Genomic DNA, 23,665 nt, shown 5'->3' on the forward strand with positions numbered 1-23,665 from the left:
AAAAAAAAAAAAAAAAAAAGAAAAGTGACATTTTACAATTAAATGGCCAAATAAAATGGCTTTGCAGAAGAGACAAGATTGTTTCTCTTCTTTCTTCATCAACCTTTGATAAACGCTGAGGATATAATATTAAAATAAACTCAGTGAAGACATTTAAGAGCTTTGTAGTGGAGTTCCCGTCATGGCGCAGTGGTTAGCGAATCCGACTATGAACCATGAGATTGCGGGTTCGGTCCCTGCCCTTGCTCAGTGGGTTAACGATCCGGCGTTGCCGTGGGCTGTGGTGTGGGTTGCAGATGCGGCTCGGATCCCGCGTTGCTGTGGCTCTGGCGTAGGCTGGAGACTGCGGCTCCGATTAGAGCCCTAGCCTGGGAACCTCCATGTGCCACAGGAGCGGCCCAAGAAATAGCAAAAAAAAAGACCAAAACCAAAGACAAAAAAAAAAGAGCTTTGTAGTGTGGTTGAAAGAGCGTTGAGTTCAGAAAGAGCTTACTCTGGATGTGACACTGGGCAAGAAACCTGATTTCTCTTTTTCTTTTCAGGTCCACACCTGCTGCATATGGAAGTTCCCAGGCTAGGGGCTGAATTGGAGCTGCAGCTGCTGGCGGCCTACACCACAGCCACAGCAATGCTAGATCCTAACCCACTGAGCAAGGCCAGGAATTGAACCCTCATCCTCATAGATACTAGTTGGGTTTATTATCGCTAAGACACAATGGGAACTCCAAGACACCTGATCTTTCTATGTCTGGTTCTGCTCATCAGTTAAATAGAGGTAATATCATTTTCCTCAATAGGGTTTCATGAGGGTAAAAATAATATAGACAAAGAGCTTGTCAAACAGTTTGTGCTCAATATATGGTACTTAGGATAGTAGGTTGTTTGAGAAATTTCAGTTCTCATTAGCAACTCTTCTGCCAGATGGAAAAGGTACAGAAGAGAAAGCTGAAACTAGGGGAAGTCAGTTTTACTCCTTGATAGAGATCATAAAAAAAGACCCACCAAGGTATCATATATAAAGGTAGATGCCAGAGAGATTAAAACATTTAAAAGTTAAATCTATAAAATCAATAGGATTAAATAGCCAACACCATCTTTGCAAACAAAAAGTGAGGAACGACTTAAATATATAACCATAAAATGAAATTATAATAAATTTGACTATACAGAATGAGAGGTTCTAGTTCAAAACTCACTAAGTTCATTATCGCCCATAGAAGTATACCAGAGACAAAATCAATAAGAAATAGATAAGAGGACCCAAGTGGAAAATATTAAAAGAAGTGCACAAGATAGGACTAGGCAATTCACAGATGAGAAGCCTGAATGGCCAACAAGCATACAAAGAAATGTTTAAAATCACTGCAGTCAGAAGAATCCAAATTAAAACTATAATGAGATGTCCCATTTTAGAGAAGCAAGTAATACCAAGCGTGGGTGAGGATGTGGAGTGTTGAGAATCCTCACGCATTGCTGGTAGAAGTGTAAATACTAGAGCCATTCTGAATAGCAATGTGATAGAAGTAAATGACACGCAGCATAGGTGTGCCCTTTGATCCAGAAGTTCAACTCCCAGATATACAGTCCAGATAAATGCTTACAGATTTGTAAGGGAGATGGACAAGGATGTTCGTTGCAGCATTGTTTATGGGAGTTGGGGAGCTGTCATGAGGGGATGGATAAGTAACACTGGCGGAATATATTTTGAAATACAGTGTAAGAAGCAGAAATTAAATGTATGTATAGCAATTGAAATATTTCTTTAAAACAGAATATTGAGTCTGAAAACTTAAGACCTAGAATAGGATCTTAGCACAGTACCTTTTATATATTAAAAAGACACAAACACACGAAACAACCTTACCTCCCTATTCAAAGACATATATCAAGCATATTTGAGTGGGGGCATGTGAAGGAAGGGAAGGGGAAGTGGGTGTCAGGAATGAGGAGGGAAAATAAAACACGAGAGAGGCTTGTCCAGACTAATGAAGATGGTGTGCCAGGAAGTGGCGGGGGTGGGGGGTAGGGGTTGGGGGGTGAACTCTCTGTATCTGAGATATGAAAAGAATTGAGGAAGAGAGCTTGTTAGAGAGAAAAAGCAAGAACCAAATGCTAGGGCTACTCTTGTGTATTGAGTTTTTGTGTTTAGTCTTCTTTTAAGCTAATGTCACACAATTTTAAATACCATTCTTTTACAATTTGTCCTGATACCTCATTCTCCCTCACTGATGATTTTTCTCAGATTTCCTCTCACATTATTGTCATTTACTTTCCAAATTGGTTTTTCAGTCTTTGAAAAAAATCTGTAAAATATTACATTGGTATAGCAATTCCAGTATGTACAGATTGGAAGTATTTAATAAAATTTCTGAAATAAACTGCATAGAATTTGTTGTCATCTTTATCCTCTTTAGCTACCTGAATCTAAGTTGTCTACAAAGGATAACGGAAAAAAGTCATATGACAAAATTGGAAAGAGGTATAGATTACTTTTTTTTGGAACCAAATTTCAGTTTTTTGTTTTTTTTTGTCTTTTTGTCATTTTTTTGGTCTTTTTGCCATTTCGAGGGCCGCTCCCTGAGGTTCCCAGGCTAGGGGTGGAACCAAGATTTTTGATGGAGAGATCTGCTCCCAGATAAAAGACCACTGTCCTCTTGTGGCTCTCATAGTCACACCTAGGATGGGTAAGACAGGGCCGTTTTGGAAAGCTGTTTGCAATGTTAGTGTATGAGGCATAAGGGTGAAGAGAAAGAGAAGACACAGGGTGCAGTGGCTCTGAGGTGTGATGTAACTGCATGAGTCCAAAACCTCAGAACTTGTCAGAATCTCCCCATTGATCCTTCACAAGCTGGGAAGAGGTCTATGTGAAGATAAAATTAGAGAAAAACACTTGCTTGTGAATTTTTCTTTTTGTTACTCTGTTGAAGTCATCCTTATTCAGTTTATGGGACTCAGCTGATTTGAAATGTAAACATCTTAATTCCTGGCTTTCCTAGAGGAAATGGCACCCTGAGTCTAGTCTAGCCTAGTCTAATCTTGATTTTTAAGGAAACACTTTTTTTTCCATTGCTGAAAGAAAAGAAAAATGATACAAAGCAACAATAAGGTAAATTTCAACCATTTAATAAGAGCTACAGCCCATCTGTGTTTTTTTGGTAAAAAGAATTGTTAACTGAGCACATTCTAAATTTCATAAATACATATGTATTTAGGCTTTGATTAAGTGCTCAAATGTTTGCAAAATTCTATTGAGAAGATTCAGAATATCTCAATCAGAGGAAAAGCAAGGAAGCAGAACAATGAGGAATGGCTTTGTTAAGTAATTAATTAGCATTATTGTGTTTTCAAATAATGCATGTTAAATAAATATGTAAATGACTTTTTCTTAGGGGTTCTTCAATGGTTCTATAAGAAAATATTATGTTATTATTGCGATGGATAGAAAATGACAATGTATAAGGAAAATCATGCAATTATTACTATTTCACTGCCTTGCATTTAAGACTAATGGGATTATTTTTCTTTGTTCTAAATCCATCCAGATTATAATAAACACATGCTATGAAGAATGTCAATGAACTAAGAGGTAGCTATTTCTGATTTTAGACAATTAAAAATTTTAAGAATAGTGTTTCAGGTTATACATCTCTCTAAAGCAAAAGACAACATATAAATTATGAAAATTATTTTGCCTACCATAGATACCCCTTGGGTCCAGAGTAATACCAGCATAACTTTCCCTTTTGACACCTTCTGGCTAAAATAAAGGCAAAAATATTGAGTTAATAACATAATTAAATTTATATGACCTAAATGCTTGGATCAACTTGACAACTGATCAAGTTGGATCAATTTTTTACAATTAAAAAAATTTTTTTTGAGAAGGTAAAGTATGTTTAAATATTTATATGTAGACATGAAGGAATAAGATTTTCTGGCTATTTGCATGATAATCAAAGCAAACACTTATAAACAATTATACTCAATTACCTGGCTTATAATAACAGAAGCTATTATAAGCCAGGTAATTGATCTAAGTGTTTTATATGTATTAACTCTTTAATCTCAAAAATACTCTATGAAGTAGGAACTATTATTACTCTCATTTGATATATGAGAAACTGACACCCAGAGAGATCAACAAACTTATCCAATGTCACATGGATAGGAAGCGGTGGAGCCAGGATTCAACCTCAGGCAGTGTGGCTCCAGAGTCCGTGAAAGCTTCACAGAATCTGCCTTGCACAAAATAAGTCAATACATGTTTACTGAAATGAGTTTCATGACTGAAAACAGAACTCAGAGGAAAAAGACCTAGGAAGACCCAGATCTGTGGTTAAGAATCTTGCCAAGGAGTTCTGTCGTGGTGCAGTGGAAATGAAACCAACCAAGAACCATGAGGTTGCAGATTCGATCCCTGGCCTTGCTCAGTGAGTTAAGCATTGCTGTGATCTGTGGGGTAGGTCGCAGACTCTGCTCGGATCCTGTGTTGCTGTGGCTCTGGCGTAGGCCGGCAGCTACAGCTCTGATTAGACCCCTAGCCTGGGAACCTACATGTGCTGCCATTGCGGCCCTAAAAAAAAATTCTTGCCAAGAATCTTAATCTTTTTTTTTTTGAATATTGTGTGTGTGTGTGTGTGTGTGTGTGTGTGTGTGTGTGTCTTTTTAGGGCTGCACCAGTGGCATATGGAGGTTCCCAGGCTAGGGATCTAATCAGAGCTGTAGCTTCCCGATTAGCCACAGCTGCAGCAACGCCCAGATCCGAGCCGTGTCTGCGACCTACACTGCACCTCAAGGCAATGCCAGATCCTTAACCCACTGAGCAAGGCCAGGGATTGAACTCGCAACCTCATGGTTCCTGGTTGGATTCATTTCCACTGCACCATGACAGGAACTCCAAGAATCTTAATCTTAATAAGACAACATGAAAACACTCAACAGACTATGTGGGTAAATAGTTAAGAAATGATAGTTTTCTTCCTTTTTTTTTTTTTTTTTTTTTTGCCTGTTTACTTATTTAAAAAAATGGAAATTTTCCTGGACTGTAAATTCTAAACTATTAATTTATGGGTTGTGTCTTTATTATTATAGCTCCAGTACTTAGCATAGTGTCTGGCACAGATTTGAAAACATTTTCTGAATGTGTTGGGGGAAAAACCTGGAAAACTATCTACCAAAATGTTAAAATTGGATATCTCTGGTTGCAGGGTTATTGGTGATTTTAATTTTCTTCTCTACGGTTTTTCAGTATTACATATTTCCTATAATAAGCAGGTATTGTTGTTTCATTTAAATTTTAAAGACATAATTTCAGACTTAAAGAAAAGTTAGAATAGTCCAAATATATCTGAGAAAACCTCCAGCCAGATTCCCCCAAATGTTAATATTTTGTTATTTTTCTGTTATCATTTTTTCTCTCTGTCTCTCTTTCTGAATCATTTAAGCATGAATTGCTGATAACTTTTTTTTTCAGAAAGAAAAAAGTGTTTTCTAAAGAATCCAAAAATAGGCATGCTTTTCTTACCACCACTCGTAATGTTTTTACTAAGATTTCTCTTCCAAGTGAAGTCTCCAGGGAAAAGTTGATATTGTGGAGACCGATTTCCAGAGGAAGCACGTCGAAGGTCACCAAGTGGCTGGAGGAGCCCTCTATTTTCTGGGGCTGACATCTGGAGGACTTTTTCCCCTGAGGGTCAATGCCTGGGCTCCCTGATGAACAGATTCCCTCCACGGGAGGCATTTTAACACAGAACTGAAATATCATCAGTGAACAATTATTTCAAAACATTTTATGATAAGGAAAGCACACCCTGACTATGTTCATCTGGACACAAACTCTCTCCTTGTACTTTAGATTCTAAAGGCTGAGAAGAAAGCTCACTTCAGATTTTCTAGTTGCCCTAGAGCATAGCAATGTAACAAGATGGCAAGATGTCTAGAAAGCTAAGCACTAGCTTAGAAATGGCTAACTTTCCTTAGACTGTCACCTACTTAATCAGGTACAATTGCTATTGAAGTTCTGTCATATTGTTCATGTTGTGACAGCATTTGTTATACCATCTCTTTTCATGTTAATGTTTTAGACAGTGGGAGCCCTAGGTTCAGGCACTCTGTGTGTCTTATTCATCCTTGCATCTTACAGCTTAGCCTTTGGTGTTCAAAAAATTGTTTTATGAAAGACTGAAAACTCCATCTCTTGGCATTCAAGGCCCTGCCTAGTATGTCTCCTAGTAACTTTTCTAGTCTTGTCTCTTATTAACTTCCATTATATAGCCAGACTCTGGCTCCAGGAAGACTTAGGTTCAAATCTTGGCTGTGCCCCTTACTATGTGACAAAAGCAGGTTGCAGGAGCCTCTGTATCTTCATCTTTGTAATGGGGATAACAATGGTACCTACTGACTTCTGGCTAAAGTAGTGAATATTTTTCATCTCTTCTCTAAAATCTGGTGAATGGTCAGAACTATATCTAAAGGAATAAATCTAAGATCCAGAATAAATCAAGTAGGTAAATAAGAATGAGTGCCAGTATTTAACAATGAACTTTGAGGAATTTATCAAAAATGGCAAGTTCCTTTTCCATCTTAGCTCTTCTCTTGGGAAATACAACAACCAGAATGGGTGAAATAGGAGTTAAAGAAGCCTATTGAGGTTGCAGGTTTGATCCCTGGCCTTGTTCGGCAGGTTAAGGATCTGGTGTTGCCGTGAGCTGTGGTATAGGTCGCCATTGTGGCTTGGATCCCATGTTGCTGTGGCTCTGATGTAGGCTGGCGGCTACAGCTCCGCTTGGACCCCTAGCCTGGGAACTGTCATATGCTGAGGGTGCGGCCCTAGAAAAGACAAAAAGACAAATAATAATAATAATAATTAAAAAAACTACCTGAAGTCACTATAGAGTGGAAGAGAAGGTGACAGTCAGAAGAAGGGAAGTACACTGGGTGAGGGTCCAGTTTTTTACAGCTTTAACCTGAGGGCAGTGAACATTAGTCCCTTGCGGAGTAGGTAAGCCTCCAACAGAACCTGCCGTCTTACTGGCTTAAAGAACCAGGGGACAGAGGATGGGGAAGCCACCACAGCATAAAACTGAAGGAGCTCCAAGTCCAGTGTAGAAACTTTGCTCAAACCTGGCCAACCCTTGAACCACACACAGCACAGACTCTAAGCATCCTAGCTAAGGCTAAGAGAAATGAACTGAGATTTCAGAGTCTGGGATTGATTCAGCCAACTGCTTGCTAAAACACAGAAGCTAAGATGGAAGCTCTTCAGAGGATCGTAGTAGAATCCAACCATCTTTAACATTTCATTAAGGAGTCCAAGGGTCAATGCAAAGTTACTGGATGTAAGAAATAGGAAAGTGTGATCTATACTCAAGAGGAAGTATCTCTTGAGTTATTAACCAGAGATATCACAGATGTTCTTGTTTCTTATTTTGATATGATGAATAATGCACTAATTTAAAAATTAAATAAAATATGGCAAGTACCCTGAGATGTGTGATACTTAAAAAAAAACACTCTAGTTATAACTATGTCATTGCAATTCGTGGTTCTCTGAGCAGTAATGCAATGCAATGTAATGTATAGTCTATGTCACAACTATTCAACTCTGCCATGGATAATACCTACAGAAATGAATGTGGCTGTAAACTTAATTTACAGAGAATGAAATTTGAATTTCAAATAATTTTCACATGCCATGAAACCTTCTTCTACTTCCTTCCCTATTCCAACCTTCCAGAAATGTGAAAAACAGTCTTAGCTTACAGATTATAAAAGAAAAGGGGAGGAGTTCCTGTCGTGGTGCAGTGGTTAACGAATCCGACTAGGAACCATGAGGTTTCGGGTTCGAGGTCCCTGGTCTCAAGGATCCGGCATTGCCACGAGCTGTGCTGTAGGTCGCAGATGTGGCTCAGATGCCATGTTGCTGTGGCTCTGGCATAGGCCGGTGGCTACAGCTCAGATTAGATCCCTAGCCTGGGAACCTCCACATGCCACAGGAGCCGCCCTAGAAAAGGCAAAAAAAAAAAAAAAAAAAAAAAAAAAAGAAGGGGGATAGACCAGTGTTAGCCCATGGGCCGTAGATTTGATGACCCCTGATCTAGTGCCCAAAGCAAAAGAACAAAGAGCTGTAAAAGATTCGATATTATAGGCTAGTTTCCCTTACATTAGTTTATAAATTCAGAGAAATACCTATCAAAACCTAAATACATTTTAAACTAATCAACAAACAATTATTTGACACTTAGAGCCTTATAATCACAAAATTTTAAAATTACTCAATTTCATTCTATGTACATATTTTTGTTGCATCAAAGTATGACAGCATGATCTATAGAAACCATTCAAACATAAAATATACAACACTAAGAGAGTGGCATGGAACTATGAGTTCACAGATAAAAGGAATTAAATAGAATCTGTCATTAATAAGAGTGTATTTGGGGAGTGCCCACTGTAGTGCAGCGGAAACGAATCTGACTAGGAACCATGAGGTTGTGGGTTTGATCCCTGGCCTCACTCAGTGGGTTAAGGATCCAGCATTGCTGTGAGCTGTGGTGTAGGTCAAAGACATGTCTCGGATCCCACGTTGCTGTGGCTCTGGTGTAGGCTGGCAGCAACAGTTCTGATTGGACCCCTAGCCTGGGAACCTCCAATGTCGCAGGTACAGTCCTAAAAAGACAAAAAAGACAAAAAAAAAAAAAAAAAAGAAAAAGAAAAAGAAAAAGAAAAGTAAGAGTTTATTTGGATATTTTAAAATGGATTGCTATATTTAGATGCTGCTGTATACTTTTAAAAGTATATAACAGTTTTATTTACAAAAATCAATACTTAAGTATTCCTGAAGTTACAGATTTGCATATTTTTTTGAATTTACAATGAAAAATTTTAGATGCCAATTTTAAAATGTGCCAATGGGATACTTATTTTTTCCCCCCAAAAATTTAGGGTGTTATAAGTGAAATTTTTGGAGACCACTGAAACACTCATGTCTAAGAATGAAATTAAAACTTCAAAAAAAATAGAGTCAGATTTTTGGTCTGTATTGATTTTCTACATAAAGTTTTGTGATTGTGATTTTCAAGTGAAATCAGTCAGCCTAAGTGTATAATTCTCTTTAAAAATGTGTTGGCAAAAAGAAGACAAATGGTGGGTCTGACTGTGGTTGGAGTTTTTCACGGTGTGTACTCCAGAGTGAAAGAGGATCAGAGTTGGCATGATTTTAATCAGTGCAATCACAAGGATGGTTTATGAATTCTAACCTGAATAAGGAGTGATGTTAAGACATTAGCATAAGTGGGCTACTAGGTAACAAAAAATGTAGTGGAGTCAATGAGTTGGAGGTTTCAATGATATGACAGAGCTGTGACTACAAAGTAACAAGGTTAATGAGTGGGAAGGATGGTAGGAGGTTGTGGTCAGTTGGTGAGATGTTTGAAATAAAATTTTCTGAGGGGAAGACAAGATCTGCAAGATGAAGATGAGTGAGAATGGCTAAAATAGAGGAAAGGAAAGGGTTATTAGAGGCAAGGAGATCAGGGAACTCAAAGTCCAGGGTGATGAATGAACCAAATACGAACTCCTCTCTCTCTGAGCCTCCATAATACAATGGTTATCTTAAGGACTTGTATTCTTCATTAAGGTGGAGTTGTATGAATAGTTATCTTATATAACAATTATCTTATATAACTATTTACTAATAGTTAATTCTTCTTTTCCTTTTTCCTTCACTGAGTTGAGTTTTTTTTTTGTGTGTTATGTGATAATTCCATTTACAGACTTCTCAAAAAATCAGAGACTTCATTTTGTTTCTATTTGCATATACCATAAATACCTACTTACCAGCACTCCAGATGTTCCATAGTTGTAAACAGTTCCTTTCAATTGGATCTGTTCCCCTCGTACAACAGAATATGGTATACTCATCTCCAGGAAGACATCTTTAAGCACCTTTGCATTGAGGGTATCAGTAACACATATACCTTTGGCCCAAAGTAGATGTATATTAGGGAATTCCTAAAATGCCTTATTAGTACTACAATGTCTCAGATTTGCTTTGCTTCAAGAGAAAAGGAATGTTAGATCATGTTTTTCTCTGCTCTATCATCTCATGTCCTTGAATTTCTTACTCATTGAATTTTTAAACTTTAAAAAATTGAGACATAATTGACAGATAATATTATATTCATTTCAGGTATACAACATAATGATTTGATATTTGTATATATAGGGAAATGATCACCACGAAAAGTCTAGATAACATCCTCCACCACACATATTACACATTATTTTCTTGTGATGAGATGTTTTAAGATCTATTATTTTACCATTGATCTTCATTCAGTAATTATTTGTATTAACAGAAAACTTCATTTGTCTAATAAATATCTAATTCTGTTTAAGGTGTAAGAATGTTTGTTAACTAAAGCACCAAATCTTTTCCAGATACTCATTATTGGTTGTATTTAATGGGTATAAAATTTTGATTGTAGAAACCAAGATTTTTAAGAACAAAAAATAGCAAACAAATAAGCCAAGTATGAAGTTATTTATAAAGTGTCTGCACTAAATCACCACAAAAGAGCATTAGCCCAGGAGAGAAATAATATATTTGTCTCTAACTTTATTCAATCTTCCAGTCACAGAGAAAAAGCAAAGGAAAATGGGGGCTTCACATCAGCATTTATAAAGTGATGGCTAATAGAAGAGCAAAAGAAAAAATTGATATGGTCAAAGATGTGGGCATATCCAAGTCTTTTTGTAATACATTAAAAATAAGTCCTGTGTAAACCTAAGAGACAATAACAAAAATTCGCATTTTGCTAAATCAAATCACTCTTTAAGTGAGTATATAACTTCTGTTTGCTTACCGCTATTTGAGATGCCAATGCCTTGAATTTCCCAGGTGGTTAGGGAATCAGGTAGCACAAACTGCAACTGGTTTCTAAAAGTTAAATTATTGACATTCAAATATAGTGGAACATTGATTACCCCAAATTGAAGTCTTTCATTAACAGAATTTTTGCTTCATACTACTTTATAAGAAAGAAAAAAAAATCACAACATAACAAAATCACATCAGATTTTAAGGAAAAATCAAGCAAGAAAAATATATTTAGTAATACCAAAACCAGACAAAGGTACCACGAAAAAAAGAAAACTATAGGCCAATATCTCTGATGAATATAGACACAAAAATTCTCAACAAAATTTTAGCCAACTGAATCCAACAACATATCAAAAAGATCCTATGCCACAACCAAGTGGGATTCATCCCAGGTTCACAAGGATGGTTCATCATACGTAAATCAATCAACATCATACACCACACTGACAAAAGAAAAGTCAAAAACCACACAATCATCTCAATAGATGCAGAAAAGGCACTTGACAAAGTTGAACATCCATTCATGATCAAAACTCTTACTAAAGTTGGCTATAGAGAAAAGATACCTTAATATGATAAAAGCCATTTATGACAAACCCACAGCAAATACTCAATGGAGAAAAGCTGAAGCCTTCCCACTAAAATGTGGAACAAGACAAGGATGTCCACTCTCACCACTGTTATTCAACATAGTATTGGAAGTCCTGGCCACGGCAATCAGACAAACAAAAGAAATAAAAGGTATCCAAATTGGAAGAGAAGAGGTAGAATTGTCACTGTATGCCAATGACATGGTACTATATACAGAAAACCGTAAGGACTCAACCCAAAAACTACTTGCACTGATCAACGAATTCAGCAAAGTAGCAGGATATAAGATTAACATTCAGAAATCAGTTGCATTTCTGTACACTAACAATGAAATATTAGAAAATGAATTAAAAAATACAATACCTTTTAAAATTGCACACCAAAAAATCAAATACCTGGGAATAAACCTGACCAAGGAGGTGAAAGACTTATATGCTGAGAACTATAACACATTAATCAAGGAAATTAAAGAGGATGGAAAGATATTCCATGCTCCTGGGTTGGAAAAATTAATACTGTAAAAATGGTCATACTACCCAAAGCAATCTACAGATTCAATGCAATCCCTATCAAATTACCCATGACATTTTTCACAGAACTTGAACAAACAATCCAAACATTTATATGGAACCGCAAAAGACCCAGAACTGCCAAAGCAATCCTGAGGAACAAAAACCAAGCAGGAGGCATAACTCTCCCAGACTTCAGGCAATATTACAGAGCCACAGTAATCAAGACAGTGTGGTACTGGTACCAAAATAGACAGACAGACCAATGGAACAGAATAGAGAACCCAGAAATAAACCCAGATACCTATGGTCAATTAATCTTCAACAAAGGAGGCAAGAATATAAAATGGGAAAGAGACAGTCTTTTCAGGAAGTGGTGCTGGGAAAACTAGACAGCCACATGTAAATCAATGAAACTGGAACACACCCTCACACCATGCACAAAAATATACTCAAAATGGCTAAAAGACTTAAATATAAGACAAGACACCATGAACTCCTAGAAGAGACCATAGGCAAAACATTCTCTGATATCAACCTTACAAATGTTTTCCCAGGTCAGTCTCCCAAAGCTATAGAAATAAAAGCAAAAACAAACCAATGGGACCTAATCAAACTGACAAGATTTTGCACAGCAAAGGAAACCATAAAAAAAACCAAAAAAGACAACTTACAGAATGGGAAAAAAATAGTTTCAAATGATGCAACTGACAAGGGCTTAATCTTTAAAACATATAAATAGCTTATACAACTCAACAGCAAAAAAGCCAACAACCCAGTGGAAAAATGGGCAAAAGACCTGAATAGACATTTCTCCAAAGAAGATATACAGATGGCTAACAAGCACATGAAAAAATGCTCAATATCACTGATTATTTGAGAAATGCAAATCAAAACTACCATGAGGTACCACCTCATACCAGTCAGAATGGCTGTCATTAATGAGTCCACAAAGAACAAGTGCTAGAGGGGGTGTGGAGAAAAGGGAACCCTCCTGCACTGTTGGTGGGAATGGAAGCTGGTACAGCCATTTTGGAGATCAGTCTGGAGGTACCTTAGAAAACTGTATATAGAACTACTATATGACCCAGCAATCCCACTCTTGGGCATATATCCAGACAAAACTTTCCTTGAAGAAGACACATGCACCTACATGTTCATTGCAGCAATATTCACAATAGCCAAGACATGGAAACAACCTAAATGTTCATTGACAGATGAATGGACTAAGAAGATGTGGTATATATACACAGTGGAATACTACTCAGCCATAAAAAAGAACAAAATAATGCCATTTGCAGCAATATAGATGGAACTAGAGACTTTCATACTGAGTACATCAGAAAGAGACAGACAGGAGTTCCCGTCGTGGCACAGTGGTTAACGAATCCGACTAGGAACCAGGAGGTTGCGGGTTCGGTCCCTGCCCTTGCTCAGTGGATTAACGATCTGGCGTTGTCGTGAGCTGTGGTGTAGGTTGCAGACGCGGCTCGGATCCCACGTTGCTGTGGCTCTGGTGTAGGCCAGTGGCTACAGCTCCGATTCAACCCCTAGCCTGGGAACCTCCACATGCTGCGCGAGTGGCCCAAGAAATAGCAAAAAGACAAAAAAAAAAAAAAAAAAAAAGAAAGAGACAGACAAGTACCATATGATATCACATATCTGGAATCTAATATATGGCACAAATGAACCTTTCCACAGAAAAGAAAATCATGGACTTGGAGAATAGACTTGTGGTTGACGTGGGGGAAGGGGAGGGAGTGGGATGGATGGGGTGCTTGGGGTTAATAGATGTAGATTATTGTCTTTGGAATGGATTAGCAATAAGATCCTGCTGTGTAGCACTGGGAACTATGTCTGGTCACTTATGATGGAGCATGATAATGTGAGAAAAAAGAATGTATACATGTATGTGTAACTGGGTCACCATGCTGTACAGTAGAAAATTGACAGAACACTGTAAACCAGCTATAACAGGAAAAAATAAAAATCATAAAAAATAAAAATAAATAAATCCTCTTCTAGAAAGAAAAAGATGTGGTGTATGTACACAGTGGAACACTACTCAGCCATAAAACAGAACAAAATAATGCCATTTGCAGCAACATGGATGGAACTAGACACTCTCATACTAAGTGAAGTAAGTCAGAAAGAGAAAGACAAACATCATATGATTTCACTTATATCTGGAATATAATATACGGCACAAATGAATCTTTCCATGGAACAGAAAATCATGGACATGGAGAACAGACTTGTGGTTGCCAAGAAGGAGGGGGAGGGAGTGGGAGGGACCTGGAGTTTGGGGTTAATAGAGGCAAACTATTGCCTTTGGAATGGATAAGCAATGGGACCCTGCTGTATAGCACTGGGAACTATGCCTGATCACTTGATGGAGCATGATAATGTGAGAAAAAAGAATGTATACATGCATGTGTGACTGGGTCGCCTTGCTGTGCAGTAGAAAATTGACAGAACACTTTAAATCAGCTATAATAGAAAAAATAAGAATCGTTATTAAAAAAAGAAAAATATTTTAGTAATTCTCCTACTCATTTCATGTTTTTAGGTATTTCATTTGTATGATGAGAATTTAAATGCAGAGCAGTGCCTTTGAAACACTACAAATTCAAAACATATAGCTCAAAGAAAAAATTAGGTTTATCTTGTAAGTTCTAAAATAGGGAAGCAAAACAATGCATTTTAATACTGCTTAACATCTTAACAGTGACATAACTAAAAGTTTCTGATTAAGATCAAGCTTACATATTTATTTATTTCACAACAAACAGCTGTTGTCCACCAACTTTGGGTCAAGTACAGCCCTAAACACTGCATGCATCGATACAGTCTTGCTCTCAAGCAGTTCACAGTTTAGTGGAGGAAACAGTTAACTATATAAATTGCAATTCACTGTAATTATAACTATACAAATAAAACTTTAAAAAAATTCAGAGGCAGTGTACATTGATTCAATATATTTATTTTGTGACTCTACAAGCCAGACCCTATGCTAGGCTCTGGATATAAAACTAATCTGAATTTAGTCCTGGCCCTGGAGGTATTTACATTTTAATGTGGAAGACGTCAGGTAAACAGGACATCATTATATGTGTGAAATGTGCAGCAGAGTTCTTTGGGAGGGGGTAATTCATCCAGTCACTGGTAGGGTGGGGGACAGTGGTGGAAAAGTGTACAAGCGGAAGTGCTAGCCCAGGGGCAATGTTAGATGAAGTGCAGAACACTTCGGAGGAGGAATTGGGGGGACAAGAGTAGGAGACCTACTAGAAGATGAATGCCAGGCCCTGAATTCACTGCCTTGCCTGCTTCTTGGAAAGTCCATGCTTCGAGAACCCCCTACCCCTGGCCAACCTGAGGAAGGGCTCAGGGCTCACTCTTTTCAGTGGTACAGAGTAGGCAATCCATATGCATGTATTAAATAAAGGACTTTTACAAGAAAAGAACCTTTCTCCTTATCAATCAATGTTTGTTTTGTAGCACAGATATTTCAGGATGAAAACAGCTGCGGAACACAGTGGAGGGCACACAGTCGTGCTCAGTAAAGGCTGACTGAAACAGTGAAAGCGAGTGCAACAGTACCCTTCTTCCCCAAGAGTGAATCATGCCCTGAACCAATTATCAGAACAAATCTCACATTGAAAAAAGAGAAAAAGTAAAATAAAATTTGACCCAATGGTAGTATCATCTTAACTCTTAAATAAACTATTGGGAAATGGGTCATTTCCAGATTTTTGGTCATAATATTTGCATTTTCCCACATTTTTCAGAGGAATGTCAAAGAAACATAATACCTTCTGGGGACATGATGAACTTCCCATAACCAGCTTTCTGGAAAATAGCTCCTTATTTCAGGGTTGGTTACTGCTAAAAGGGTCTTTATATCTGGGGAAAAAAGTATATTTGATTATAGAAAAACAACATAAATTCTCCTTAAAGCTGAATTTTAAAATATGGACATTAATCAATAACAAGTATTTTCTGAAAGGTCAATGAAACATTTTATGTAGTGATTTCAAAATGGAACTATGGGCCTTAGGATTTCTCTACTAGCAGCATTGACAAAATTAGTAAAGCATAAAATATCTTTAATAATTTGTTTTTAAAATTTCTAGATGTTTAACATTCTAAAAATCATACAATATACTGATCAATCTATGAAGTTATTTGCATTTTAAACATTGCAATAATTATTTTTGTATTATGAAAGAGGGAGGTTTGTATGATTCTCTGACTTACCTCAGAAATTTATATTTCCTTAAATAAAAATGGACAGAATGTCTGCTTCTGTCCAAGTATACTGATTGAGATTGGAGTTACCTTTCTGCCTTAAAAAAACTAGAAAACCAGACACAATAGTTTTCAGATATTATAGCATAAGTGACCTAGGACAGTGATCCCTGAGAGAAGGGAGACAGAGTAGGTAAACCCTAAAATTGTCCAGATTTCCTGTCTGGAAGCAGTTTATAGGCTTCAGGGCAGGGAGAGAAGCCCATACAGACCCTGGCAGAGATGCAACACCACACAAGGGAGTTTGGGAGACCAAGCCATCTAGAATGTGGGGAAGAGACCCAGAGTAGAGGGAGCTTCAGAGCCTGATTTCCACCAGCTGATGCCAAACCAGATGATTAGAGTTGAAAAATTGGACAATGAAAAATGGATGTGTACTAGATTTTTCATGAGAAATACTGATTGTAATAAGCAAAAATCTGAAAGCAACCTAAATATATCTAATAAACTAGTTTTGATAAAAGGCCACAAGACTTTTTTTCTGCAGAAATATATCCACTCAAACTGATAATGTTTAAGACATACTGTTAAGCAAAACAATAAGACTATGAAATAAGACCTATTATTCTGCTTTTGTCTGACTATATATAAATGAGTTGAAAGTCCTAAAAGTTCTGATTAAAGTTGGTGAGGTTAACGAGAGTTCTATAAATTCTAAAAACATATATTGTAATTGAAATTGAATAAAATTTCAACTTTTTTTTTTGCCATATCCGTGGCATGTGCAAGTTCCGGGGCCAGCAATAGAACCCGCACCACAGCAGTGACCTGAGCCACTGTAGTAGCAATGCCAAGATTTCAACTTTTATATAAGTAGATTTAATTTTATGTTACATTTAGGAATCTTTTGCTATACCTGGTCAGTATAGATATAAACAGAATTCTTAATGGTTGTAATATCACAGAACCATAGAATTTTAGAACTCAAAGGCATATTGGAGATTATCTGGCCCAAGCTTCTTACTTTAAAAATCAGTAAGTTGAGGCTCAGAGAAGATAAATAATCATTCACTTATAAAATTCATTCAGCTTCAAACTTGCCCTGGGTCTTGACTATGGACTAGTGCACTCTGTTCTACACTCTATCTACTTTTTGATTCCCTAAAATAACACATGTTTTTCTTTTCTTTCTTTCCTTCTTTATTTCCCCCTTCCTTCCTTTCTTTTTTCTTTTTAGGGCTGCAATGGTCTTAAAAACAATATGGCATATGGAAGTTCCCAGGCTAGGGGTCCAATCAGAACTAAAGCCATTGGCCTATGCACAGCCACAGCAATGTGGGATCCAAGCACCGTCTGCAACCTACACCACAGCTCACAGTAATGCTGGATCCTTAACCCACTGAGCAAGGCCAGGGATTGAACCCACGTCCTCATGGATGCTAGTTGGGTTTGTTAACTGCTGAGCCATAATGGGAACTCCAATGCATTTTTTGTCTTAAGAGCATTTGCAAGTTATCTTTTCTACTTTCAATTTTAAATAGAGCATGAAAAATTACACCCAATTCCCCGTGTGTTCTGATAGAAAATGTCAGACTTACGTAGCCTTCCCAATTGGATATTTTTATGAGACTCTTCAGCACGGACCTGGTTTGCTATGTAACAACAGTCCTTGAAAGCTTTGACACATTTTGGGCCTATCTTAATTCGAGCGGCTCGCTCCTCACAGGTTTCATCATCATTACGATAGGCTCCATCATAACAGCATTTCTTCAACATTGCGTATTTGTATTTAGCAGCTGAAATGATAATAACACAAGCGCCATGGATTATGCACACAGACAAAACATCTCAGGCTTGGAAGAGCTCTTTAGGGGTACCTTGTTTCTCTTGCCACAGGACCCCCTCCCCACAATAGCCATGGCTGGTTGACTGACCAGCCTCCTTTTGGAAATATGCTGTGAATGGGGAGAATGTGGCCACATAAGGTAATCCATTCTGATTCACACATTCACAGAATTCCTGCAAGTAAGCTAGATACTGACTTTTGAAACCAGCACCTTGGGTTCAGCACACTTTGAGTAAAAGAAGTTAACTACCTGAGAAGCCTTCAAATGTTTTTGAAGATAATTATCATAAGTATAGAAGTATGTTCTTCTTCAAGTTAAATATCCTGTTTTTTTCCAAATATTTCTTATGGTTTGTACACCTTCACCAGTGGCATCATTCTTCATCATAAGTGCTTGGACTAATCAGTGTTTCTTTATTCACATCATTAAAATTTAGAATGAAGGTTAGAATTAAAATGACTCATATACAAATGGAAAGTATTATTGTATTACTATAAACCTCCTATTAGTTGAACTCAAGTCATTGACTCCTGGTTGAATGTATTTTCTATAGTATCATTGTCAATTTTCATATCTCCATTTAAATAATTATTTAAGAATAATTTTGGGGGGGCTTATTTTCCTTCAAATAATCCAAAATACTCTTAGCCATTAAATGTACGCAGGAGAAGAGATTGATTTCTAGGTATATCTCAAAGTTAATTAAAACATGGATCTGGTTATGATAAAATGGAAAAATATGATTTTAATTACAAAATGAAGTTTGTAGAGAGGAAATATTTGTGACAAGTAAAAGTTAATCTTTTATATTTTAGAGACAGAAATAATAATGACTTATTTTCCTCAGATTAAGGTTATGGCAAATGAACTATTGGATTTATTTGGATTAATCTTTCTCGGGGAGATGAGCTAGATGTCTGTATATATCTTTCTTTTCACCCATTCTATTTGAATTAAAAGAAATTAGATAATACTTAGTTTTCTCCAGCTTTTGAATGATATGATCATAACCTTTTGACAATCATGTAAAACTTTTAGAGTACCTTCTTCCTCTATCTTCTTTTGTAGCATTCTTTTTGGCCTGAGAATGTCTTTACAAGGTTCATCTGTTTTAAAAAAGTAAAGAAGGGAAAAGGAGATTAAATCTCAAAAAAGGAAAAATTCCATGAAATTGTTTTTTAAGTTTTTAAAACATTCATAAGTCATCCATTCCTTCAAGAAATACTGAGAGCCTGCTTTTGTCCAACCACTGTGCACTACACATCTTAACATGACTTGTTTTATCTGAAAGGAGGTCACAATCTATTGTCACATAGTTTGACTTGCTTGATCTGATTTGCTCTCGAATCCTTCAACCTTTTTGATCCACTGATTGCAGGGAAATAGCTCAGCCTTTAGAGTGAGTAAAGTTTTTGTTGGGTATGCCTGCTATTTTAATTATTTTTTGTGTGTGCTTGTATTATTACAAATAATAATATCAAGTATAATTACAAACAACTTTAAAACCACAGAAGGAAGATGATTAAGATGTGGTCCCTGCCCTTAAAGAGCTCACAGTGCAGTGGCTGAGACAAGATGTATAACTATGTGTTAAGAATGTGCAATGATGCACTGCTATTAAATTACTTATAAATAGATCTAATCCTTACTGAATTCTCCCTATTAAAGGAGGAGGGAACGGTCCGTTCTATATGCGGGAGAGGCCTCATAGAGGAGCTGATTCTTCCATTAGCTTCTTCAGGCTACTGAAAGGGAAAGCAATCCACACAAGGAAAGGCCCAAAGATGTAAAACAGCATGGTACCATGCATAACTATGCTTGGCTCTGTATGGCTTAAACATAAGGTCATATAGAGTGGGATGAGAAACAGTTGGAAAGAGCTGGGGAGAGGATCATGGAAGGCCTTGAGTATTATAGTAAAAAATTTATACTCCACCATGAAGGCCAATGAAACCTTTTATACAGAGGAACTACCTAGTCATGTCATTCTAAGATCAGTGTAGAGAATATTCTGGAGGAAGGCCAAAAATCGTCTGGGAGGCAAATCATCCATGTAAATTTCAGTAATCAATCTGAAGAAAAAACAAGAAGTGCTGAGTGTTTTACCATTTTCCCGGATGTCATCTGTGTTTGCGTTGGTGAGGAAGGTGAGTCCAGCCAGGTGGAATACATCTGCGTTGTTGCGGCCACCGCCTGCCCCGCAGCCCAGGTCATTCTTCTCGAAAGTTTGAAATACCTGTCCAGAGGCAGTTAGTTAATTTAATAATTCTTAGGAATTAACTAAAGGCAAAATGGTGAGCCTATTCAGATGTGGAAATCATTCCTTTGAAAAAGTAAAGGTACAAGTTGGTACATGGTTTTAACATGTTTCTGAAATGCACATGCCACTCATTAATCAGATAGCCGAAGACCCTATTTCCCAATTTCATTCCTTTAGTTTTTCCCTATTGCATTTAAAGATACGTACCTACTCAAATGTAAATCCAGAATGCAATCTTAAGCTTTGATGAGATGATTCCTAGAAATCCACCCATGCTGTTTTATACATAGACTGATGCATATTGCAATCAATATAATGACCAAAAAAAGAATAAATGAGTGAATGTATGAATGAATGAATTAACAAGCTAATTTTTACATTGCTAAAAGGAAAAAAGAGCACAATCTCAGGTATTTTTGGGAAGAGGGCTCTAGGTTCTAAGTGGGTAAGAACTTGTTTGGGGGAGGGCTTTCTCCAGTTTTAATTTTGACCACAAATTTTTTGTTTTTTCCTTTCTGAAAGTTTTTAATTTGATAGTTTCTCAGATCTTTCTTCTTCCTTCAAAGAAATGTAAACCTAGAAGATAGTAGCAGAGCATAACAGAGATGAAGTGGGAACTTAGTGGAAGTGAATTATTTTTACATTCTTCTGGGCTACAGATTTTAATGAGTAAAAGATGGAAATAGACCCCCCCCCCCCAAATAAACCAGACAGGGGTTGCCTCTCTATTTATCTTGGTGCTGCTACTATAAAGCCCTCCTGCTCCCAAATCCCCAAAGCCTCCCTAATCAATGGAACTTTGGCCCCATGGAAGTAGATGCTATCACGGTCACATTCTTTTAAAGTGTTTAACTCCATTCTGGAAAAGCAAAAAAGGATAGACCTGGGTTTGAGAGACTAATGTGAGGATCACTTATCTCCCTAAGAACGACTGTTTTGAGTAGATTATAGAAAAGCAGGTCTACTCTTCCCTTAATTCTTCCCCGACAACCTAACCCAGTGGCCACATTTTATGAAGCACTGCATAGGGCCACCCTTGTAACCAAGGCAATGTACTACTTAACTCTTTCCAGGGGCTTCTTGGCCGTCATTTGTACCCCATATATAGCTTTGTCCACTGCAGATAAAGCCACCCAGGAATCCAACTCAGTCACCAGATTAAGAGATACATGTTGGCCGGGGGAATATGTATCTGTATTTGGAGACAGATGAACCTATAAGGTCATTTGAAAAAGAAAATATCATTTGTATGACACAAAACTTCATAGAGAGCTGCATTTACAGCCCCCTTTATTCAGAAGAAAATTTGAATGGGTCTTATAATTTGTGGTTTACCTGGAGCTGGTTGCCACACTTTTCTTCAATATTTAACCAGACTGAGTCAGACACTAATTCTGCAGTCTGCTCTCCTGTAACAATGTAATAGACCAGGAGCCGAGCTGAAGGAACCATGTTCTGTGTCACTGGAATGTTTATGCTTTGATAAGCTGAATTTGAAAGTTTCTCCCTTGTGCCAAAGTGAACAATTTTGCCCCTGGATAAAATCTAAAAATAAACAGCAGCAGCAACAGTAATTACAAAAACAAAACCTTTGCTTCAGAATGGAGATTGGAGCTGGAGTCTAAAGTGTGTTAAAGAAAAAGAAAGTTAACATTGTATACGCTTTTACTATTCTATATGCCAGGAACTTCACGTTTAATTAACTCCCTTAGTTCTCATAATAACCAGAAGGATAGGATACTATCTCCACTGAGCAGATGAAGGGACTGAGGTTCAGGAACTAACTAAATAGCATACTGATTTCGGTGCAAAACCAACCAGCTAGGAATTCAAAGAGCTAAAATTTGACCCCAAATCTGTTTAAAGTCATCAGACTGTCGTTAACATCTCCTTCTTTAGTTGATTTAAAAATACAGATGAGGAGCTGAGTTCCTGTTGTGACTCAGTGGTTAACAAACCTGACTAGTGTCCAACACTAAAGATCTGGTGTTGCTGTGAGCTGTGGTATAGGTTGCAGACGTGGCTTGGATCCCGCATTGCTGTGGCTGTGGCGTAGGCTGGCAGCTACAGCTCTGACTTGACCCCTAAACTGGCAACCTCCATATGCTGCAGGTACGGCCCTAAATAGACAATATATATATATGGAATTTGGGAATTGTTTTAAAGCCAGAGATTAGTTTCTAAATTGAAAAGTATAAGGTTTAAAAAAAAACCCTACAAATCATATGAAGCTAAAATGTCCTCAAAGATCCCTTAAATTGTCTTTAGAGAGAAGGACTGCATGTGTAGTTTTGGTACATAATCCCTAAATGGATCCCCTAATTATTACTATTAGTAGTAGTAGTAGTATTCTTTTTTTTTTTTTTTTTTTTTTTTTTTTTTTTTTTTTTTTTTTTGTCGTTTTAGGGCTGCACCTGTGGCATATGGAGATTTCCCAGGCTAGGGGTTGAATTGGAGCTACAGCTGCTGGCCTACACCACAGCCATAGCAACACCAGATCTGACCTGCATCTGTGACCTACACCATAGCTCACGGCAACACGGGATCCTTAACCCACTGAGAGAGGCCAGGGATCAAACCCGCAATCTCATGATTCCTAGCTGAATTCGTTTCCACTGCACTACGGTGGGAACTCCCCAGATCCCCTAATTATTCATCAGTCAATATGGTCTATAATCCTTATTTATTTTTAAATTTCTTCCTCAAAACTGCTGAAAAAATCATTATCACCTGTTTGGCCTGATCATTGGAATAATTAATTCTATTTCTTTGGCAATTGCCAGGAAGCCTTTGACATTTTTTGTGCATTCTTTCCTACCTTTTACTAATAGGCTTGACTGACACACATCTGTTTACTATAAGTGATAACAGAGACGTTGCTTGAGCAGGTTTGATGTGACATCTCTTACGAGCAGGGTTTGGATCCCTCCTTTATGCCATGTAATGCACATAATTTAAATAAATCTAGGCATGTAATCTAGACTTGGCCATGAAGTAGAGCAGAGACGATGTGAGAGTTTAATCAGTCTCTCTCTATGGAGGAATCAGGTTCTCTTTGGTGAAAGGCACATCACACAAAGAGTCAGAGGTTCCCAGTTCTAATCACAACCTTCTTCTGAGCTGAGTGACCATGCTGAGTGTTTAACCTCTTTGTCCCTCAGTTTTCTCATATGTGAAGTGGTCATGAATATCATGCCTTGTCTCAAATCCTTTTGCAAAACTGATTTTCAAATTAGATGATGTTCTTGAAAGTGCTTTTTAAGAACATATATGAGATCATCCTAATGCTTATCTATAAGCAAAGGAAAAACAGGTGGGGGAACAGTTG

The 23,665-nt window shown here is 37.4% G+C and overlaps 1 protein-coding gene across 2 annotated transcripts in view; it reads right to left on the bottom strand.

The window, feature by feature from the left end:
- Positions 1–23,665, bottom strand: part of C5 (complement C5) — a 93,207-nt gene that overhangs the window by 35,040 nt on the left and 34,502 nt on the right. Inside the window, 10 exon segments of one of the 2 annotated variants that reach the window (NM_001001646.1) lie at positions 3,697–3,757; positions 5,525–5,752; positions 9,838–9,977; positions 10,866–10,939; positions 15,795–15,885; positions 17,829–18,026; positions 19,121–19,183; positions 20,184–20,313; positions 21,402–21,551; positions 21,673–21,882. In NM_001001646.1, the coding sequence (NP_001001646.1) occupies positions 3,697–3,757; positions 5,525–5,752; positions 9,838–9,977; positions 10,866–10,939; positions 15,795–15,885; positions 17,829–18,026; positions 19,121–19,183; positions 20,184–20,313; positions 21,402–21,551; positions 21,673–21,882 (1,345 nt within the window). 2 annotated transcript variants of the gene reach the window in all.

The sequence above is a fragment of the Sus scrofa genome, chromosome 1 (genome assembly GCF_000003025.6).
Source record: "Sus scrofa isolate TJ Tabasco breed Duroc chromosome 1, Sscrofa11.1, whole genome shotgun sequence".
NCBI classification, from domain to species: Eukaryota; Metazoa; Chordata; class Mammalia; order Artiodactyla; family Suidae; genus Sus; species Sus scrofa.